The sequence below is a fragment of the Bombyx mori genome, chromosome 12, assembly GCF_030269925.1.
Source record: "Bombyx mori chromosome 12, ASM3026992v2".
In the NCBI taxonomy this organism is placed as follows: Eukaryota; Metazoa; Arthropoda; class Insecta; order Lepidoptera; family Bombycidae; genus Bombyx; species Bombyx mori.
In genome coordinates, this window is record NC_085118.1 from 15,385,260 (window position 1) to 15,406,957 (window position 21,698).

The 21,698-nt window shown below is 36.6% G+C and overlaps 1 protein-coding gene across 3 annotated transcripts in view; it reads left to right on the top strand.

Annotated features, from left to right (window-relative positions):
- The first annotated feature begins 1,724 nt into the window (after nucleotides 1-1,724).
- LOC101744024 (remodeling and spacing factor 1) overlaps nucleotides 1,725-21,698 on the top strand; it is a 39,383-nt gene continuing 19,409 nt past the window's right edge. Inside the window, exons 1-12 of one of the 3 annotated variants that reach the window (XM_038014295.2) lie at nucleotides 1,725-2,091; nucleotides 2,162-2,349; nucleotides 2,554-2,750; nucleotides 3,203-3,323; nucleotides 4,377-6,055; nucleotides 7,701-7,774; nucleotides 8,141-8,361; nucleotides 9,274-9,421; nucleotides 10,545-10,643; nucleotides 12,723-12,880; nucleotides 19,408-19,591; nucleotides 20,649-20,773. In XM_038014295.2, the coding sequence (XP_037870223.1) occupies nucleotides 1,947-2,091; nucleotides 2,162-2,349; nucleotides 2,554-2,750; nucleotides 3,203-3,323; nucleotides 4,377-6,055; nucleotides 7,701-7,774; nucleotides 8,141-8,361; nucleotides 9,274-9,421; nucleotides 10,545-10,643; nucleotides 12,723-12,880; nucleotides 19,408-19,591; nucleotides 20,649-20,773 (3,339 nt within the window). In that variant the 5' untranslated portion in view covers nucleotides 1,725-1,946. The remainder of the gene's footprint in view (nucleotides 2,092-2,161; nucleotides 2,350-2,553; nucleotides 2,751-3,202; nucleotides 3,324-4,376; nucleotides 6,056-7,700; nucleotides 7,775-8,140; nucleotides 8,362-9,273; nucleotides 9,422-10,544; nucleotides 10,644-12,722; nucleotides 12,881-19,407; nucleotides 19,592-20,648; nucleotides 20,774-21,698) is intronic. The other 2 variants (XM_038014297.2, XM_038014296.2) reach the window with 2 other exon arrangements.

Below are 21,698 nucleotides of genomic sequence, written 5' to 3' on the forward strand. Positions count from 1 at the left end.
TTACAGCTTTTTATTTAAAAAAACTGTTTTCTCTCTGTATGAAAAGATCTTATCGATTAGAATGCTGAACACAATCAAACATTCCTTAATATCTCATAAGTACTACCGGGAATTTCAGCGATTCTAAACGATAAGATTTTTTCATAAAGAGAGATTAAAAATATTAAAATTACTAAAAAAGCCACCTGGTGGGGGGTAGGGAGACTAATAATCGACCGTAGCGACGCCTGCTGGACCGGGCTTTAACTAAAGCAAAAATAAAAATGAGAGTTGCGCATCTATCTCGAATATATTAAGTGTATAATCTATGGTAAAGAAACTAAACACTCTCTCACTCCCACAGATTTTTTTTTATATTTTATGACATGGTAACAGAGACCTTTAGGTCATATCTTATTTGGAAAATGTTCATTTTTTAAGGGATTTTATGACCTGGTAACTGAGACCTTTATGTCAAGTCTTATTTTAATTTATATTCTTATTTTTATGAAAAATGATAATATGGTGTGAAATGAAATGTAATGAAGATGATTAATTTAAGACATTAATCAACTGAGATGAAATTAAATGAAATGAAATGGGATGGGATGAAATATAATCTCAGTAAAATGGTGGTCATTTACTGAGATTTTTTCAGTGGACTTTTTGGAGGATCCCGAGAAATGACGTCCAGTGCTTTGTTTCATTTTCCCACATTTGTGCACTTTCACAGATATTAAACAGTTTATAAACCACCGTTATTACACATTTAAACCTGAAAGTATATTTCATACGAGAAATTTTAAAGCAGAGTATTGATTTGAAACAAAATATTATAGCATGCGTAACTGAAACCGACTAAAAAAAGTTTTTTATTGCTCAAATAAGTGAAAGATCTCATTTCGGACGACCCATCTGGTGTTAGAGCGCTTACCAGAGCCCATAGACATCAACAACGTAAAGCCGGTACCCGTCATAATGCCGGCCACTCACATGCGGGCAAATATTCGTACATTGTGCGAATGTTTGCGCGCATGTGAAGGGCCGTCAAACATTCATTCGCAAACTTAGCAGCTGTGCAAATGGGTTCGCATACTCAATTTGCGAACCCGTTTGCGCTTCCTCCTACACTTGTTTACGAATGTTTCACGAATTTCTCCTCCTTTTTAATTCGTCAATAGAACATTGAAGAGAAAAAGAGTTTTGAATTCTTTCCCAGACATCATTAACAGCCATGCTGTTTTTATGGGATTTCTTTTGATGAAGATACGCTACACAGTAGACGTCACGAACTATGAAAATGGCGATACGTCCGTTACCTTCGCAATTGTCGGCGCAACTGGGCAAACGAATGTGTGGGAGACTACGCGAAGGTACGCGGTTCGCGCGCTTTGATGTCTGTTAAAAAACCGACACAGCTTGGAAAACCACGAATGCAGCGAAAACTTTACATAATCATTTGCAAATGTCGTCCTACACTTGCGGGTTTGCGTATTCGTGCGCATGTGAGTGACCGGTGTAAGACATGAGTTCGAAGTCTCAAAGTTTTACATTGAAAGTCATTTCTGAGAATTTGTTAAGACGTATTTCATTAGATTTTTTTTGTCTAACTGCAGGATTCAAATACCGGCACAGTCATAGCGCTTGATACGAATGCTCATAATCTTTAGATTGCCCTTTAATTCCTTTATTCTTGCATCTTTGTCGGCGGATTCTAACTTCCAAGTGTTCCAACTATAAAAAATAAACTTGTTATTGTTTATGGAGCGATGGCTGTCATTGAGTGTTATATTAGGCACCATCGAAAATTTAATGAAATCAAGGTTTATGTCTTTTAAGAAATGAAATTATTTTCGTGAATCATGTATATATTATACAATTGCTCGTTAGTTATAAGTGAAATAATTATATATGGGTGTATAGAACACTATAATCATGTTGAGTGAAAAAGTGATTTGAGTTGGACGATGGCGTCTGACGGTGAAATTTTGTGTACGAATGATCCTAATTTTGCTGTTATTTATTCGTTTTTAAAAGTATTCGGAAAGTTGTACGGCTTAGTGGTGCCTAGTATAACTAAATTGCAGGATTACATCGAAGACACGCAGGAAGGTGAGTGTTGTCGTTTACAACACCCGCTCAATGATAAACAAACATCTAATTAGGATTTTTTTGTTGTTAGTCGCGGAACCGTTGAAAGATCTACATTTGAGACTGCTACGTCGCGCTCAAAAATCTGTTTTGAGCAGCAGATGGGAGAAGTGTCTGATAAAATTCTGTCACCAACAAAGACATCATCAAGAGGCGTGGGAAATCGAAAGATTCACATACAAGAAAGCTAGCACACAAGTAAAACTAAAAGTATTAAAGGTAAATTATCAACACTTACTCAAAGCTCTTATTTTGTCGTAGAATAGATGTTCACATGACTACACTAAATAAATATGTTTGTAATGTAATGGAAAGGATAAGTGCAATTCATTACCACCCACAAAAATTATACTTAAAAATAAAATTATTGTTAGACCTTGATTTAATGTTATAAATATTGAACTATAATTGTACCATTTTCAGATATTACTAGAGTATCAATTCACATGTCACCTAAAATTCAAAACTGCAGTCAATGCAATATCCTGCAAGGAACTGCGCTTAGATCCAATAGGAAGAGACAAGAATGGCTGTGTGTATTGGTTGGAAGTTGACCATGAAGCAAACTTGTGTCTGTATAAAGAAGACCAGGATGAGGAGACATGGCAACTAGTGGCTAGGTAATAATATTGAGTGTCATCTAATGTTTTAAAATTAACTGAAAATTTTAGACATTTTTTATGAATACATACATACATATAAGTGCAGAATGTAAATTATCTCTCAAATGAAAAAAAAACATGAAAATTATTGAACTAGAGTTAATTTATCAACATTTATATTTTGTCCTTCAAGTCCTGTTTGTTTTTTTTTACTAAATGTTAATCCTTGTTATATTGGGGTTGCTGTGTACCTTTGTGGGCTTAACATAAAACTTGAAAACTAAACAGAGCAGTAATTTACGAAACTGTCTTATAAAACCAAACTACAAGTCAACTGAACATGAGATAGCTTCTTCTTCATTAGAATATACATTACTTACCGGAGATAATCTGCGAATGGTTTATGATCATGAATAAATTATGGATATTGAACATGGAAAATTTTATATTCATGAGACTTTTGGTTACAGGAACAGAGAAGAATTGGCCAATGTAATATCTAAATTAAAAGGAGGGGAAGATGTGTGTCCTTTGAATATATTGAATACACAAGAAGATTCTAGTAGCACCCCGGAAGCATCTCAACCTGAGGTATTTTTGACTTTTAATAAAATATTCACCTGAAGGTTTTTGTTATTAAAATGCCAGTTTTTATTGAATGATAATAATACCTTGAATTAATAATTTCCCAATTGTCAAGATTTGTAGGCAGCGGCTTGGCTCTGCCCCTGGCATTGCTGAAGTCCATGGGCGACGGTAACCACTCACGATCAGGTGGGCCGTATGCTTGTCTGCCTACAAGGGCAATAAAAAAAAAAGATTTGAGTGGTTGTTCTCTTAATTGACAGCTAGCTTCTTTATAAGAATATTATGAAAGGATATTATGATGAATTATAATTACAATAAAATCAAAACAGATTGCGAAACTAAAACTAAATCGATTGTACTAGATGATATAGAAAGTAAAATGCAATAATTAGAGTAGCTGTTAGATTATGATACACTATAAATTCATTAGTTATTAACACTGAATATTGCATGCCTAGACTGGCACAGTTTTTAAATTACCTCTTTATCTGTTACTCTTGTCATATAATTTGGGGTTTGTTCACTGGCTTGTGGCTGCTGTCAGATCCAGTTACAAGTCAATTGGTGTACAAAGTGGTTTAGGGTAATCACATCCTTGATTGATTTGGTGTTGCACAGAGGGTCATGGGTTCGATTCGCACAAGGGGCAAATATTCGTGTGATGAACAGGTTTGTTTGGTCTTAACATGGGTGCTTATTATGTAGTGTGTATATTAGTATTTAAAAAAAACATATATAAGTATAATATGTCAGTCTATGGTTCTCATCACACAAAGAATCCTAATTTGGGGCTAGATGAGCGTGCATGACTTGTTCCTGGTATTTATTATTATTATTTACATTTATCATGGATAATAAGAGGCAATTGTACATTCTGTGATTTAGTAAAATTTAAAAAAAAAGCCCCACTTACTTAATTATCTTTTTAAAATTGAATGTTGATTGAAATATTTTTTATTTCATTATTCATCAATATTTTAAAATAGAGATAGTAATTTAAAAAATTAAGAAATGTTGATTTTATGATTTTTCATACATTTAAGTTTTCTTATTTAGAAAGAAAAGCCTGAATCCCATGAAGAAGAAAATGAGGAAGAGTTCCTCAGTCCAGAATCTGAAACAGATGCAGAAACGGATGATAAAAATGATGAAGAAGAAAATGATGAAAAATGTATAACAGAAGTAGAAAAAGATAAAACTGCAGAAGTAGAAAAAGATAAAACTACAGAAGTAGAAAAAGATAAAGGTACAGAAGTAGAAAAAGATAAAAGTACAGAGGTAGAAACTTCAAAGAGCAATGAAGAATTTAGTATTGTAACAGAAGAAAATGTTGAGTCCACTAATGAAGAAGTTAACCAAGAACAGAAAGAAGAACCTACTCCCGAGGAACAATTTCGAGAAGTAAATGAGGCTCATCCTCCAGAAGAATCCTCAAATTCAGAAGAGTTTCCAAAGGAGACTGTAGATGATATTGTAGAAAAAGAACTTATAGAAAAATCTGAAAAAGAACAACAAGAAGATGATAGAAACCTAGAAAATAAAGAAGAAGTTGGAGAGACCATTGAAGAACCAGTTATGGTAATTACTGGTGAAGGTAACGGAGCAGATTGTGAAGGTTTATGTGAAGAACTCAAGTATTTTAGTGAAGAGGATTCGGATTATGATAAAATATATTCTGATATAGTTGACTGTATAGACAGACATAGTGATTTTGATAGCTCATACTTTTATGGAGATGAAATAGTAGAAGAATTTATGTATTTTTATGGGGAAGGTTCAGGTTTCGATAATTGCACTGGTAACCCTGAGGTCGAACATACTAACAGTGCAGAAGACAACACCGACATTGACGAAGATGCAGAAGAATGTGTTAACGGTGAACATGAAGATAATTCTAGTGATACTAAAATAAGTAAAGATGTAAATTTAAAAAGTTGTGTACCCTCATTGACTAACAGATCTCTGAAGAAACAATCTAATGATACCGCTGAAGTATTAAAATCTGACCCTAAGAAACATTGCATTAGAGATTTAGAAAAACCTGATATTTCTGATACAGTACCTAGTGAAAACAGTGCTAACACAAATATAAACGAAAATAATGATACTGAAAATGTTACTAAAGACAGCATTAAGAAAGTGAAAGGTAGAAATAAGTTTAAAAAGAAAGCTGGGCTTAGGAAATCAAGCATAAAAGAAAGTATAAGTTGTGTTCCTGAAACTGACAATGGACATGATGTTAAATCAAGTATCATTGAAAAGAGGAAAAACAGTGTGTCATCAGAAGATCAAGAGGGCAATACTGACAATGAACGGGACAAAAGTCCAGAAAAAGGGGAAAAAGCGGAAGACGATTTACCTACAAAAAAATTACGCTTAGAAATGACACCAGAAACTGATGGAAATATAACACATTCCAAGGAAAACGAATCGGATAGTATAAATAACAGTATAGAAAAAGACAGTATAAATTCTATAAGCCAGCGGAAGAAGATAAAAGCTATAAAAGGAAAATTTAAAAGGAAAATAAAAATTAAAAATAGCACTGTAAATAAATCTGAAGAGGATAGAAAGGTTAGTGATAAAAAGGGTAAATCATTAAAGAGATCGATCTTGGAAGCTACAATCAGTGATAAAGACAAAACAGAATCTCAGAGTGACAGTGATGAAGACATACCAGTTGCTAGTGGTAAAAGATTGAAGACGAAACCAAAAAAACTTATCAAATCTACGAGGTTAGTGGATGTGCAAAGTTCATGATTTATATTAATAAATTTAATAATAAATTATCGCTTTACTGTCAATAGAGCGTATTTTAAGCCCGGTATGTAGGTTCCACGGTGCATCAGTCATGCGTTCTGGTTTGAAGAGTGGGACAATTGAGGCTTGATGTCCTAAGGTAGATAACTGTTGTCCACGGGCTTCAGTAACCATTTAGCGCCAGGTAGGACGTAAAGCTCGTTCACTCTATGCGTGCATTCAAGGAAACTAGTAAAATAATAGATGTCTCATGATTTAGTCCTCGTTACTACCTTAAAATAAACGGTAAACAATAATTATTTACGAATCTGTGTATCGGCTGGCTTGTCATATGGAGTGCAATTGTAGCAATCACCAGCACTATAATAATATGGATTTAGTCCGGAAAGATTAGTTTTCATCGATTTAGTCGCTCGCGAGCTTTATGCATAGAGTTTGGAAACATTCAAAGTCGTCATGGCCTAAAGGATAAGACGCTCGGTGCGTTAGTTTCAAGCGATGCTACTGCGCCGGTGTTCGAATCACGCATATAGAACAAAAAAAAAGTATAAAAAAATACGTGGTAGTTCAAGAATTGTTTCCAGGGTGAACGAATAACATGCTGTAATAAAAAGAATATAGTAAATATAATAAAAACCAAAAATTATAATATGCGTTAGTAGTTCGCGGTAGGGCGTCTTGTGACCCCGCACGGGTAGGCACCACTCTGCATTTCTTCTGCATTTTCGTGAAACAGTAATACGTTAGGTTCGGGCCGTCGCACTGTAAAACTGAGAACTGTCTTAGAAGACTTAGAACTATCTCAAGGTGGGTGGCAACATTTGCGTTATGGATGTGAATGGGCTCCGGTATCCACTCAACACCAGGTGGGGTGTAAGGTGCTCCACACATCAAAGACATAAAAAACAATGAACCCATGGCACTCGAGTGCTGTTTTCCAGTATTTACTCCGTCGTTACGGATCCTCCAGATCAATTAACGGTGCTTTTAGGTACCTCAAGCACTGGTCACCGTCCACGCCGAACCCGTCGCTTGCGACGAAGGGTTCTGCACGTAAATAAACCCATAGACAACCCATTGAGTTTCTCGCCGGATCTTCTCAGTGGGTCGCGTTTTCAATTCGGTGGTAGATTCTGTGAAGCATGGCTCTTGCTAGGGCCAGTGTTTGCAACACTCCCGGTTTGAGCCCCGTGAGCTCACCTACTAGTTCGGTGAATCTAGAATAACCCCTATGGTTACTGGAATAGGTAAGAAAAAAAAACGTATTTACTCTATACACGACGATGTAGCGTTATTTCAAAATGAAACCAGACTTTTCATATGGGGATAATCGAAGTTATATCTATGATTTAATCTATTACAAACATCGGATTATAAAATCCTCTAATGTGAGACAGGCGTACTTTTGGTTAGCTTAGCAAACGTTTTCCGCTTTGTCATGAGTGGACATATATTATTAGCTTCGAAAATGGCTCCTGGAAATCTTGTTTAATCTATTTATACCTAAAAATGAACACCACGAGAACTGGTTATTTACTACTGACGTAGTCTACTCAGTGACACTTAATTGTAAAAAATTTTAAAACTTTTATTGTATTGAATTAAACATTTACCTTGCAGAAAGAAAGTAGAAGCGAAACTGTTGGAAAAACATTCTAGTGATGAATCAGATGAAGAAACTCTATACAGCTTAGGTAAATTTGCTTTATTGACATTGTGGTAGGAACGTGTACCAATCAACCAACATTATGCATCAGGCGAACCACATGCTTGCTGCTTGCTGCATCTGAAGGCAATAAAATACAGAACTGATTAATCATATTAATTTTATAGTTGGTTTGGAGCTCATGTTAGTGGCTTGTCTATATATTCTTCCGTTATTTTATTTTTAACATGTCAAAAAAAACAGACATTAATTTAGTTAAAAGATAAAAATGTGATTTATAAAAGTGAACCATGACTTATTAATCTCCCCATCTACATTATAATAGTAACGTTAATTATTTGTTTACTGTGTAAACAAATCGATATTGTATTACCACATTGACATGTGTTTTCAGCTGGCAAGAAATCGCCTCGTAAAATTGTTAAAAAGAAATTGAAAATTAAAGACAAACAGAAGGCCACCAAGTCCAAATCCCGTGGCGGTTCTGATGACGATGACGTGACTCCAGTGAGACAGTCCAGGCGCATAGCTCAGCAGAAGATCAAAGAAGAGGCAGAGAGAAGGCACCAAGAGGAGGTGGCATTGCGAGAACTCAAATTAATACACAAGAAGAAGGTTTGTTGTTGTAATTTTGGTGTTCTATTTTGTGTGATAATAATTATTTGGTAGCCTACTCAAGGCACAGACGTACCATACCGGTTTTTGGTTACATGAAGTCCAGTTGTTAAATGTTACTGGCCATAGACACAAAAGCTGGTGGTTGATACCACTCATCTTGAGACAGATCTCTTGAACCTATATTCTTGGACTCGCAGTCTCCTAACATCTGTAGATCGTCAAGTCCCACACACCTCGCGTGCCCCCAAGTCGCGGTTACCTCGTGTGAGGTTCGGTCCCCTGCTCGAAAAAAAAGGTCTGTTGAACCTACCTAAATCACTCGTGGTCGTACTGAATTACTTCTGTCAAAGCCCTGTCAAACTACCCCGTGGCATAGACAAGAGGTTGATGTTGAGACTACCCTACATTCTGTACTTTGAAACTTTATTGATTTTATGAATTTGAATTTAATCTTACACCATTGTTCTTTCAATGTGGAATACCTTTGGGAACACACGTTGCCTATGTGTTTACTTTCGAAGCGTTATAAATAGATACCGTTAAACAAAGGTTGCAGTTATTTATAAAAAAAATTACAAAATGGTAATTAATATGCATGACACCTTTTTCTCATTTTGAAGCTCTTCGGTATGTCTGTTTGTTTATATGTTAAACATATTATGTGACTAATTTTTAAGAATGCTCCAGTATTTAAAATATGTTTAAATTCAGAGTAGATGTATGTAATGAAGTTTATCCAATAAAACATGAATCCCAGTGCCTATTTATTAGTATGTAGTAAGTACTAGCAAAATATTGTACTTTTCAAAACAATTGAAACAATAATTAACACAATTGAAATCGCGACATAAACTATTTGCGAGAAATAGTGAATTGAGAACTTTTGATTGCAATGCATATTGTTGTCAGAAGGAAGATGAAGACGAAGAGGAGTGGGTGGCGAGTGACGTCAGCAGCCCTCGTGTGAGACGCTGGTCGGGCTCCGCGTCCGACGAGCCCAGCCCCGACTCCGACTCTGATGAACCACTCTTCGACCAGCCCCCAGAAGAACCTGACTGTGAGATTTTGATACTAGTTAGAACGCAGTAGACTAGCAGACATTTATATCATCATAATCGGTTGCTCTTGGCAGAGCAGTCGTGGTCATGTGGAATTCTTGCTTATTAAAGCCTTGACAGATGTTTTCCATAGTTTGCGAACCGAGGCCCGGCGCACACACTCGTTAAGTGGGGTTTCAGTAAGGTCTTTCGCCTGATCAGTCCAACGCATGGGGCTTCGTCCACGAGACCTCTTACCATTGACCCTACCCTGAACAACAAGTTTCTCGATATTTACTCGACTATATAGATATCGGTAATTATCAACTACTCAAAATGTGATCCAAGTGGTCTCTGATCATAGAATTGTGCAGCTTGCTGTCAAGACTCTATGTTGGAGCTCGCGCGGATCTGCAGTTGCCGCTACTTACAAGCCAATCCGGCGGCTGGGATTTTTTTTTTAATTTTTTTTTATTGCCTTTGTAGGCAGACGAGCATACGGCCCACCTGATGGTGAGTGGTTACCGTCGCCCATGGACTTTAGCAATGCCAGGGGCAGAGCCAAGCTCTGCTTGCTGAGTGGCAACTAATTGACATTGATAGCTCCTTTACCATTATGTCCAGTGGCCGACTTAGTAGAGTCTACGGGCCTTCTTACTTCATTATCTCTGGGTCCACTACAGACTCCTCCACTACAGAGACCTCATTCATTGGACAGATGTTTCTTTGAGTTACCAGAAACTTTTATATTCTTTAAGTATCAGACCTCAAATTCATAAAATTTCAGGTCAATAGGGTGCATAATGCAACTAGGAAGCCTGAATACCAAAATGCTTGTCGCCTGCACACGCGGTATCCGATATGTTGTATTCCGGCGGGTATTACTATCACGCTTCACGGAGAAACTTAATCTAGTTTTTATTAATCTTTCTCATCAACCTCAAAATTGATATTTATAAAAAAAAGATTACTGCCCGAAATTCCTTCATTTAAAATAATATTATTCTTCTTAAATAATTCTTGAAGTATAAGCTTGAATTGTCAGTCAACATTCGAACAGTATTAACATAAATTTTGTATATAACATTTTACTATGTATATTTCTGTCGAAATACGAAAAGTGAAATGTTCCATTGATTTCAGTGAATTTCGACAAATCTGACCACGAGTTCTCACCTGAATCCGACTTGGAGAGCGGAGAACCCGTCGAACCCACGAAAAGGGCAAGGACGTTACAAGAAGGTAAGCAATTATTTGTTGTTTTAAATATTTAGTAAAAGTAAATTTACTTTACGGTAAACAAAAGTCCTCCTCCTTCAGTCGATCGCTCATTGCTGAGCATCGTGATGCGCCCGTCTGTGACCTTTTTTTCCAATTTGTAGCCACTTATGTCGGTCAGTGGCACAGTGAAGTGCTTGGCTCAATCTCATGTCCAGACATTCGGACACTTGGTCACTTCATCTTTTTCGGCTCCTTCTTCATCCATTCATCAAACAAAAGTACCTTTATGTAATAGTAAGTAAGTAACATGGAAGTAGTTACCTAAGCCCACTGAACTTTAAGCCAACACTGCACTACGTAATGTGTTCTGTACGTTTTTGTACAGAAACGTGTTGCGTTTGCTGCTGGAAAGACACTGTAGAAGTAGTTGTATTAGTTCTGCTTCTAACTGTATTAGGTAGGCGCTGACACGAAGGATGGTTTACACAGTGAGTATGAATATGTACTGCTTTAAATAGTTTATTGTAGATAAGTATGTACACAAACAAACTATAACAAGAGTGGTACGGTAAAGAAATAACATATAGAAGTAGTAAAGCACTGACACGAACGATGGGTAGCACAGCAAATATCGATGTGTACTGCCCGCAGTTTTCAAGATTGCCGAAGTGTTGAACAATAATAGATGATTGCCTGAATTCATAAGCGACAGCGATTTTGTCGAATTGTAAGGCGGTTGCCCAAGTAGTGGCGAGTAAGTGAGTCGCCACAACACCTTTTGTAGAATATTTATATTGACACCTCTCTTGACCCGCACCAAGAGTTCAATGTGCTTAGTGCGAGTTTTTTTAACGTTTTCGATAGCGTAAAAGTTAAATTTGTATGGAGTCGGAACGTTTGCCTACGTTTACCGCTAGGGGCGCTGCTCCAACTGCATACAAGAGTTAACTTTTACGCTATCGAGAACGTTAATAGACTCGCACTAAACACACCTATATAGTTCGATTCTTGATGGGGTCGTTGAACATTATTAGGTATTCAGGGTTTAAGTGTATTTAGTGTAAAGTGTATATATATGATTACCGACCAGAGTGAGATAGTTAAAAAAAAGGAAATAAATTACACAGAACTGGCCTAATTATATTTCACTGAATTAACCAACACTTGTAACAAAATGATTTCAATCTACTATTAACGAAAATTGTTAAAATGACACAAGTCCCAAACATGTTGCAACAAGAACCGCACACTCGAACGCCACGCATAAAAAAGAGGCAAAGGCGCAACGAGGGATCGTTTTTATAGTTTAGCGCTGGCTCTCGGTCGGGGGCTGCCTGGATTCGGTAACAATATCTTATACTAGACGTACTCGTCCGCTTCCCTGGGCATTTAAAATTTACATTATTATTTATTGTCATTATTATTAGGGAGCCAAATATTAGCCTATCCATTAAGTACATGTATTTTCTACATGGATACCAAGTTTCAAGTCAATCGGATGCCCGGTTCAGTAGTTATAACGGAACATCCGTAAAAACCACTGTAGATTTATATATTAGTATAGATATGGTTTTGATATTGTAGAAAATTATGTGAAAATTCTTAGAATAGGAATTTTGAATACAAAATGTTTATTATTATTGGAGGTTTGTATTTTTACACACTTTATATTAGCCTCACTTGTATGTATGCTTATATGTTTGTAACTGACTCCTTTGGACGCGATTTTGACCCACTTTAAACGGCCAGATTTCATTCAAACTTTGTACATTTATCGAGGACCGATGACAATACAATATAAAAAAAAATTGAAATTCAAGTAAAAAATGAATAATAAATTTTAATAAATTTATATTGAAAATAGTGTAAAAAATATATATTTTTTATTGTAAAAAAAGCATGGGGTGCATGGTGTTATTAGTTATAAATATTTTTCTGATAGATATGAGTAGAAGAATTATTATTTCAATAATATCTTAAAAAGCACCCTACGCTTTTAAAATAAAATATATTTTACACTATTTTCTATTTTTTAGTTGAATTTTATATATAAAACGTGTTTTTCAAACTATTATTTTGACATGGGATCTGTTGTTGTAGGTCAAGACGAAGGGTTCTGCAAGCGGTGCGGCAGCGGGGAGCAGCCCGAGTGGATCCTGCTGTGCGACCGCTGCGACGCCGGCTACCACGCCAGCTGCCTCAAGCCCATGCTGTTCGTGGTGCCCGAGGGAGACTGGTTCTGTCCTCAGTGCAACCACGTACGATAACGACTTATAAACTTAACTATACTTCTGGCAACATCGGTCACATTCATACTTCAATACTGGTGGTAGGACCTCTTGTGAGTCCGCGCGGGAGGGTACCACCGCCCTGCCTATTTCTTCCGTCAACCAGTAATGCGTTTCGGTTTGAAGGGTAAGGCAGCCGTTGTAACTAGACTTGAGACCTTAGAACTAATATCTCAAGGTGGGTAGTGCATTTACGTCGTAGATGTCTATGGACTCCAGTAACCACTTAACACCAGGTGGGCTGTGAGCTCGTCCACCCATCTAAGCAATAAAAAAAATAATTAAAAAATAATATCACTGTCATTCCATTTCGTGGCTTCTGGCGCTACAAGAAATTTGAATGATGTAGCTCAATTTTACATGAATAAAATATATATAATGAAATATAAATAAAATAATAAAAATGGATGTAACTTTTTTACTTATATAAAAGCTACATCATTCAGAATCTAAAATAATGAGAATATCATAAAATGGTTAGAAATAATTAATTTTTAGTCTGTCAATGTAATCAATTTTGTGATAGATACGAAAGAAATTGTTCAATTGTATGAAAATTATGAAACAAAATAAAATTACAATTAATATCGTTTAACACACATTTTTTTCAAGATAATATGTTATTCTGAGCATGGATGCGAAAATAGCCGCAGCTCTGAGAAGACGCGAACAAACAGCGTGCTTGTGTTTTTAAAATTTTTTCTGCAACTAATTAACATCAATCAATTAATAAAATGATTCGCGGGTAGTCGCGGTGTTAACACGCAAACGTAGTGTGCTCTCTGTGTTTATTTAATTTTTTTTAAAGTATTGTGTATTTTTACATTTTAAATGTGTATATAGTGCATAAATAACTCCTGCTCACTGATTTTATCATCTATCCTGTTTCGGTTACCTTGCATTGCTGCCAAGATACATCATTCATATTCACAATGGATACACAACTTTCAAGTAACTTACAACAACTCGAAAATTTATTTGCCTCTCGAATGGGGGCCTACGAGGATAAGCTCAAAAAGGTGGCGAGTGATTCTACAACATTGCATCCAGACTTCACGGCACTCTCAAAGGACTTTAACGAGTTTAAATCATTTGTAATGGCTACTCTGTCAAACATCAAAAGTCAATTAGAATTAATCTCATTAGGCTTGGATCGGCATGAAACTGCTATGAGGAGGAAGGTTCTGTTGATACATGGAATACCAGAAAAACAAAATGAAAATCTGCATAGCACCGTTCTTGCATTGACCAACGACCAATTGAAATTGACAGATTTTAAAACCGATTGTGTTAGTGTTTGTCACAGACTTGGCGCCTCGCAGGGTAAACCTCGCCCAGTGTTAGTAAGATTTATGAATATCGAGTCACGTCAGGCAGTATGGGACAGCAAGACTTCCTTAAAGGGCACGGGCGTCACTATTTCTGAGTTCCTTACGAAAATAAGGCATGGTGTATTTTTGTCAGCCCGAAAGCATTTTGGCGTTCAACGCTGTTGGTCAGCCGACGGTAAAATAATGTTAGTTCTACCTGATAAATCGCGTTATAAGATTGAATCTATGAATGAACTACAGGCCCTTATAAAGAAATACCCAATAATATGTACTGACGCGGTAGAATCAGCAGTGCAAGGCAAGCCGTCTACACCAAAACTTGCGGACGCGCATGTGAAGACGATAACTAAAATGACCAGAAAAGGCCGGCGCTGAAATTGATGTTTTAGGATAAATGGCATAACAATTTTATTATTTCTACTCCCATACCAACGTTACATAGTCGCTTAATGTATTTTACTGTTGTGTCTTGTGCTTGAACATTTTGTTTGTTATGTTTTTATTCTATTTTGACACTAATTCACTACGTAATTTGTTTTGTAAATTTTTGTTAACCATTTTATTGTTATAAACGAACATATCCTTAAGTTAACCTAAATTTAACTAAATCTGTCATTGTTTTGTTTACAAGTTACTACGATGATATTTGTCCAGTTGGCTATGTTTTTGTTAGCAGGATGGTAGCACTGAGGAGTAACTTATCCATAGATTCTTCGCTTTAGTTGTGACCATAGACTATACCTTAATATTTGTAATTTTTGGCATTGGCGTATAAAACTTTCAGCCTACGACAAATATCCATAGATTAATTTCTGATATTATCTAGTATAGTGTTGCTTATTTTAATATGCTCTTTTACTAAAAATTTTATATTTAAGAACACATTTCCAAGTCACTGTCTACACTGTGAGCTATTCTTTTTTTTTTAACATGTAAATTAATTCATTGATGTTAATGTATCTATCTACACGTCTAAATCTGTGTAATTAACACATGTTAAAGAATCTCTTCCAGGTTTATTGATTGATCAGTTGAGCCGGGAGTTAATTGCTAGTTTATTGATTAAGAGTAATATTATATACGTGTTTATTTGTTTTTAGTTTACCTATTATATTAATTGTATTATTTTCATTTTGTTATATTATATTAATAGTGTATGTTATTTAAGTATTATTATTATTATTATTAAGTTACCATATTATTATGAATAATAATTTATTTAGTTATGAAACATTTTTCTCCTGCTCTTCGTCTGAAAGCAGTTTTTTGAGTGCTGATGATGGCAATGATTCATGTACCTCAATACATCTGCACGATGAGATTTCTGCTGAACTATCCTCGTTCCCTAACAACCTAAATATTGCACATGTAAATGTTCAAAGTATTCCGCGTCATTATTCAGATCTTCTGGCATCTATTAGCAGCAATACTCTTGACGCTTTACTGATTTCTGAATCATTTCTTAAACCATCCATTCCATCGGTTCAATACGCAATTCCCGGCTTTGTATTAATTCGTAATGACAGAGTGGGCAAAGGTTGTGGAGGCGTAGCAATCTATTTGCGAAGCGGGATCGAGTTCAGAATTGTAAGTGTGTCTCCATCTCAGTATTCTGAATCCGCTGAACATCTTTTAATCGAATTGACACTGCATTGCACTAAAATTTTACTAGGTGTTTTTTACAGTCCTAATCTTCGTGTTAATTATTTTGAATGTCTTGATGAATTGCTGTCTAATCACTGTTCTTTGGCCGATCATATTATTGTGATGGGGGATTTTAATACTTGCATGCTGAAGAATGATTTTCGATCTAAACAACTATTATCTGTTTTAAGTTCTCATAATCTCAGGATATTGCCTGTTTCAGCCACTCACCATTTTCCAAATTGCACTCCCTCTCTATTAGATTTGATGATGGTATCTTCTTCTAGTAGTATTGACACTCATGGTCAAATAACCGCTTCATTTTCATACCATGACTTGATTTTCTTATCTCTCCGTGTGCGGGCTCCTAAGCGTAAGTCTGAGTTTCTATTTCTTCGCAGTTACAAAGGCATTAACATGGAGGCATTGAGACGTGATGCAGGCTTAATCGATTGGAGGCCGCTATTCAATGAATTGGATATAGATGGAAAGGTAGCATTTTTCACGGAGTCGATTTTAGAATTATACGACCATCACGCTCCCATCAAGCGTGTCAAAATCAAACATAAGCCAGCGCCTTGGTTATCTCCTGAAATTAAGCAATGGATGGTCTGCCGAGATAAAGCTCGAAAGAGGCTAAAACGTCAACCGTCCGAGCGCAATCTAACATACTATAAACTATTACGTAATCGGTGCAATCGCCTATGTCGAGATGCCAAGAGACGCCATTTCCATGATTCTCTCATAAATCGTAAGTCTTCTGATGTATGGAAATTTTTGAAATCCGTAGGCATAGGAAAAGCATCATCTACGTCCTGCGGCGGTCTCGATTTAAACGCACTCAACAAACATTTTTCTACACCCTCTTTCTCAGTTGATCAGTGTCGTAAATCGAGAACTTTGCAAACGTTACTTAATCTCCCTTTGCCTAAACATTCTTCCTTTAAGTTTCAGTCAGTATCGACCAATGATGTTCGTAAAGCTATTTTATCTATTTCTTCCCATGCTGTAGGTAGTGACAACTTATGCTCTAAAATGCTTATCCCCATTCTGGATATACTACTTCCTTGTTTAACGAACATAATTAACCATTCCTTACAATCTGGATCCTTTCCTAAATCCTGGAAATCCGCTAATATTATCCCTTTACCTAAAACCAGCAATCCTTCGTCTTTGTCACATTATCGTCCTATCTCCATACTTCCTTTTCTCTCGAAAGTGTTGGAGCACATTGTTCACAAGCAACTACAAAATTTCCTCTTCTCCAATAATATTCTTAGCAACTTTCAATCAGGTTTCCGATCGGGACACAGCACGGTGTCTGCGTTGCTGAAAGTGACAGATGACATTCGATGGGCAATTGAAAACCAATCCCTAACCATTCTTGTACTACTTGACTTCAGTAACGCATTCAACTGCGTGGATCTTGATATCCTGCTCGGTATTCTTCGATCCCATAACATTACTACTTCTGCCCTAAGGTGGTTTGATTCATATCTTCGGGGCCGTTCACAACGCACACGTCAAAATGAATCCTTCTCAGACTGGGTTGCTGTTGATGCTGGCGTGCCTCAGGGTGGTGTTCTCTCTCCTCTTCTTTTCTCAGTGTTTATTAACACAGTCACTACTCTGATATCCTCAAATTTTCATCTTTATGCAGATGATTTGCAAATTTACCATCACTGCGCACCTAGTGAAATTGATGGAGCAATCAAGGATGTTAATTGTGATTTGGAAAACATTCATGAATGGGCAACGTCTCATGGACTCTTACTCAATGCCAACAAAACACAGGCCATCATAATTGGTAGTAGATATGCTATTCGTGCATTAAATCATTCTGCAATTGGATCTCTCATATTGAATGGCCAACCAATTGTATTTAGTGAAACTGTTAAAAACCTTGGCGTTACCTTTAACTCTTTCTTAAGCTGGAATGAGCAGGTTAACAATGTTAGCAGCAAAGTTAACTTTGCATTCCATTCACTCAAATGTCTCCAATATTTTTTGCCTTTGGAAACTAAAATTTCTCTTGTTCAAAGTCTAATTTTACCCATTTTGGACTACGCTGATGCTTGCTACTTGGATGCCACTGAGGAGCTTCTCAATAAGCTTGAGCGTTTGCAAAATTTGTGCATCCGTTTTATTTTTGGTCTCAAAAAATATGATCATATTTCTGAATTTCGCAAAAAGCTCAAGTGGCTCCCAGTCCGTTTCCGCAGAAATACTAGAATGTTGTGCTTCCTATTTAATATCCTACATAATCCCAACTACCCACAATATTTACGTGATCGCTTTACCTATGCCCGTCCCTCCATTGCTCCTTGTAGAACACACATTAAAACTCTCCTCAAATGCCCTGTTCATAAAACACATGCTTACGCAAAATCGTTTTCTGTACAAGCAGTTATACTTTGGAATTCCCTCCCTCCAAGCATACGAGCGTGCAAAACCATAGCAGCATTCAAGAAATCTGTTAAGGAACATTATTTATCCTTACCATCTTAAATAAATTATATATATTTGTATAATGTATTATAATATAAAGTAAGTATATGTGTGTATGTTATATATATGTATGTGTGTGTGTGTGTGTGTGTATTTGTATGTATATATATTGTTTTGTATCTTGTAATATGTATATATTACTATATGCAATGTTTACTGTATGCACTAGGTTTGTGTTCCTAATTCTTCTTTCCTTTTGCGGGCCTACTGGAAGAGATTTCAGCATGAAATAAGTAGTGCCCTTGTACTCTGTATCCTTATTGACGTGTCTTTTCTAACAGCTGTGTGTACAAAATATATTAAATAAATAAAAATAAATAAATCAATTAAATATAATATAATTAATACAATTAAAAAAAACATGAATACAAAAGCAATTTAAGTAATGGCTATATCATTTATTATTAGTTTAGTTTATATGAGATGAAGCCCCTGTGAGGTTTAATGCCAATAGAGCCCGGCGACTCCACATCGCATCTCTGTCGCGAGTGCTCAAACCAGGTCTCACTATTGAGCTTCATGCGAACGTCAGGCAACAGTACCATATTTATTTGCAAACAATAATTGAAGTGTCTGTTTGTAATATTGAAATAAACGCTATTTTCTACATGCATATTATTATGAACATAATATATACAGTAATTATATCCACCAAAATAACATTTTTTACAATCTTTGGCTGGCTGTCTGTCTGTTTGTTTGTTGCGGCTAATCTCTCGAACGGCTGGACCGATTTTGACGAGACTTTCACTGATAGGTAGCTGATGATATAAGGAGTAACTTAGGCTAATTTTTTTAGACTAGCTTCGCCCCGCGGCTTCACGCGCGTTACGAAAATAAGCGCGGCTAACATCGCGAGACTCAGCAATCAATAATAAAATTTAATGTTTCCGAAGCGAAGGCGAAGGCGAAGCGAGGACGGGTCGCTAGTAAAAAATAAATTTTCCACTTAATTAACAAATCGAATTATAATATTTTAGGGTGAAACAATAATAGCTATTTAATTATTAACAGGAAAAACTAATAGAATCATTAGAACTTGAATTAGTGAAGTACGATGAACTGATGGTACTAGTCGAAGAGGAAAGGGCCAGAAAGAAGGCGGAACTGAAAGAGAAAGCGGTAGCGGACGCTGAAGCGGGAGCGGTCCGCGAGTCCGACAAGCGGCCGGACAAGCGGGACCAGGACTCGGAGTCGGGTACGTCAGCCACTTCCTGCTCCCCACCAAACTCATTAATACGCTTTTTATTAGCTTCAGACGTATGTATGTATGTATATTTGTAACGGAATCTTTGAACATGATTTTAACCCCCTTCAAAACGTCGGATTTACTCGTAATTTGATATATTTATTAAGGACCGATGACAATTCTTTATTTTTTATCAATTTCAATATTAAAAAAAATAATGAAAAAATTGAAATTCAACTAAAAAATGAAAAATAAATACTAGTTTAAAAAAATTAACAAAATACGCTTTTATAGAAAATCCAACTAAAAATAAGAAAATAACTTTTAATTAAAAATAGTGTAAGAAAAAATGATTTTATTGTAAAAAAGCGCGAGGTGCTTTTCAGGATATTATCAAGATAACCCTTCTACTCATATCAGTTCATTAAATAACTTATAACTACTGATACCATACACCCCACGCTTTTTTTCAATTCAAATCAAATTTATTTTCTATTTTTAGTTGGATTTTCTATAAAAGCGTATATTGTTAGTTTTTTAAACTATTATTTATTTTACTGTTCTAATTTTTTTCATTAACACGTTGACTGCCACGTAGGTCACCGGTACCCTACGTAACGTACTGAAGTAATTATGTCGATTTCTCACTTCGTTCTTCGTACTAAGGCGTCGCAATATTTAATACACTTTAAGAGATCTAAAAGATTTAAACATACATTGAAAACATAAGAAGGCAAAGTTAGGTAAGTAAGCAAAGTCAGGTTTCGACTGGTGGCGGTGGATCGGTAAGAATGCGACGACCGGTCCGTCTATGCACCGATGTACTCGCGGAATATTATCGCTGCCGCTATACTGCAGTTATCGCCTGACTCTGCTTGTGAATTAATTTTGTTTAGTGTAAATAATGTTTTGTATGTTGTGTGATAAATGAATGTGCTGATATAAAGTATGTATGCATTGTTGTGTAGTGTAATTATAATAAAATATTATATAATAAATAAATACATGTGAGTCACCCACACTGCAGCGTGTTTGTAGTTTGTTGGAGGTGTTGTTGTGTTTACAGAGGAGAGCAGCAGCAGCTGGTCGTCGTCGTCGTCGGGCGCCGTGTACCGGCTGCGGGCGCGCCGCCAGCTGCCCGTCAGCTACCGGAGTCAGGAGTACGACAGGCTCATCTCCACTGCCATTAAGGTCGGTTTTCCTTTGTGTCTGCGGGGCGGCCACGGGGGTCGCTGAGGTCTCAGTCCCATTGGGGATCGGTCAGTCTGACCCTTCACGCAGGCAATTGCCAGTGATGATCAGTATCAGTCAGATCAGTCAATATACCATATACAAGATATATATACATTTTACACTAATTACACTTAAACTAATAATGTTCAACGACCCAACTAAGAAACGAACTAGGTGTGCTTAGTGCGAGTTTTTTAACGTTCTCGATAGCGTAAAAGTTACTCAAATTTGTATGCAGTTGGAACAGCGCCCCTAGCGGCAAACGTACGCAAACTTTTCAACTCCATACAAATTTGAGATAACTTTTACGCTATCGAGAACGTTAAAAACTCGCACTAAGCGTGTTGTATTTAAAAATTCATTATCCGGAGCCCGCACACTCGCTGTGAGTGCGCACCCGTCCCGCGACTATACGACCTGCCGCCAGTAATTACATGAATTTGTTCATTGTTGCATGTTAGACTTTAATTACATGCACAATGTTATTCTTTGAACTCTAATTTGATAATAAAAACATCTAATTTGTGCTCTCGTCACATTTTTTTATTGCTTAGATGGGTGGACGAGCCCACAGCCCACCTGGTGTTAAGTGGTTACTGGAGCCCATAGACATCTACAAAGTAAATGCACCACCCACCTTGAGATATAAGTTCTAAGATCTCAGTATAGTTACAACGGCTGCCCCACCCTTCAAACCGAAACGCATTACTGCTTCACGGCAGAAATAGGCAGGGCGGTGGTACCTACCCGCGCGGACTCACAAGAGGTCCTACCCCCAGTAATTACGTAAATTCAGTTTAGTTTAGTTCAACTGTTAATGTAGTTAGGGGCCTGACCTAAGATGGAACTACAGCCATCATCATTTTGTTATTGAAATATAATA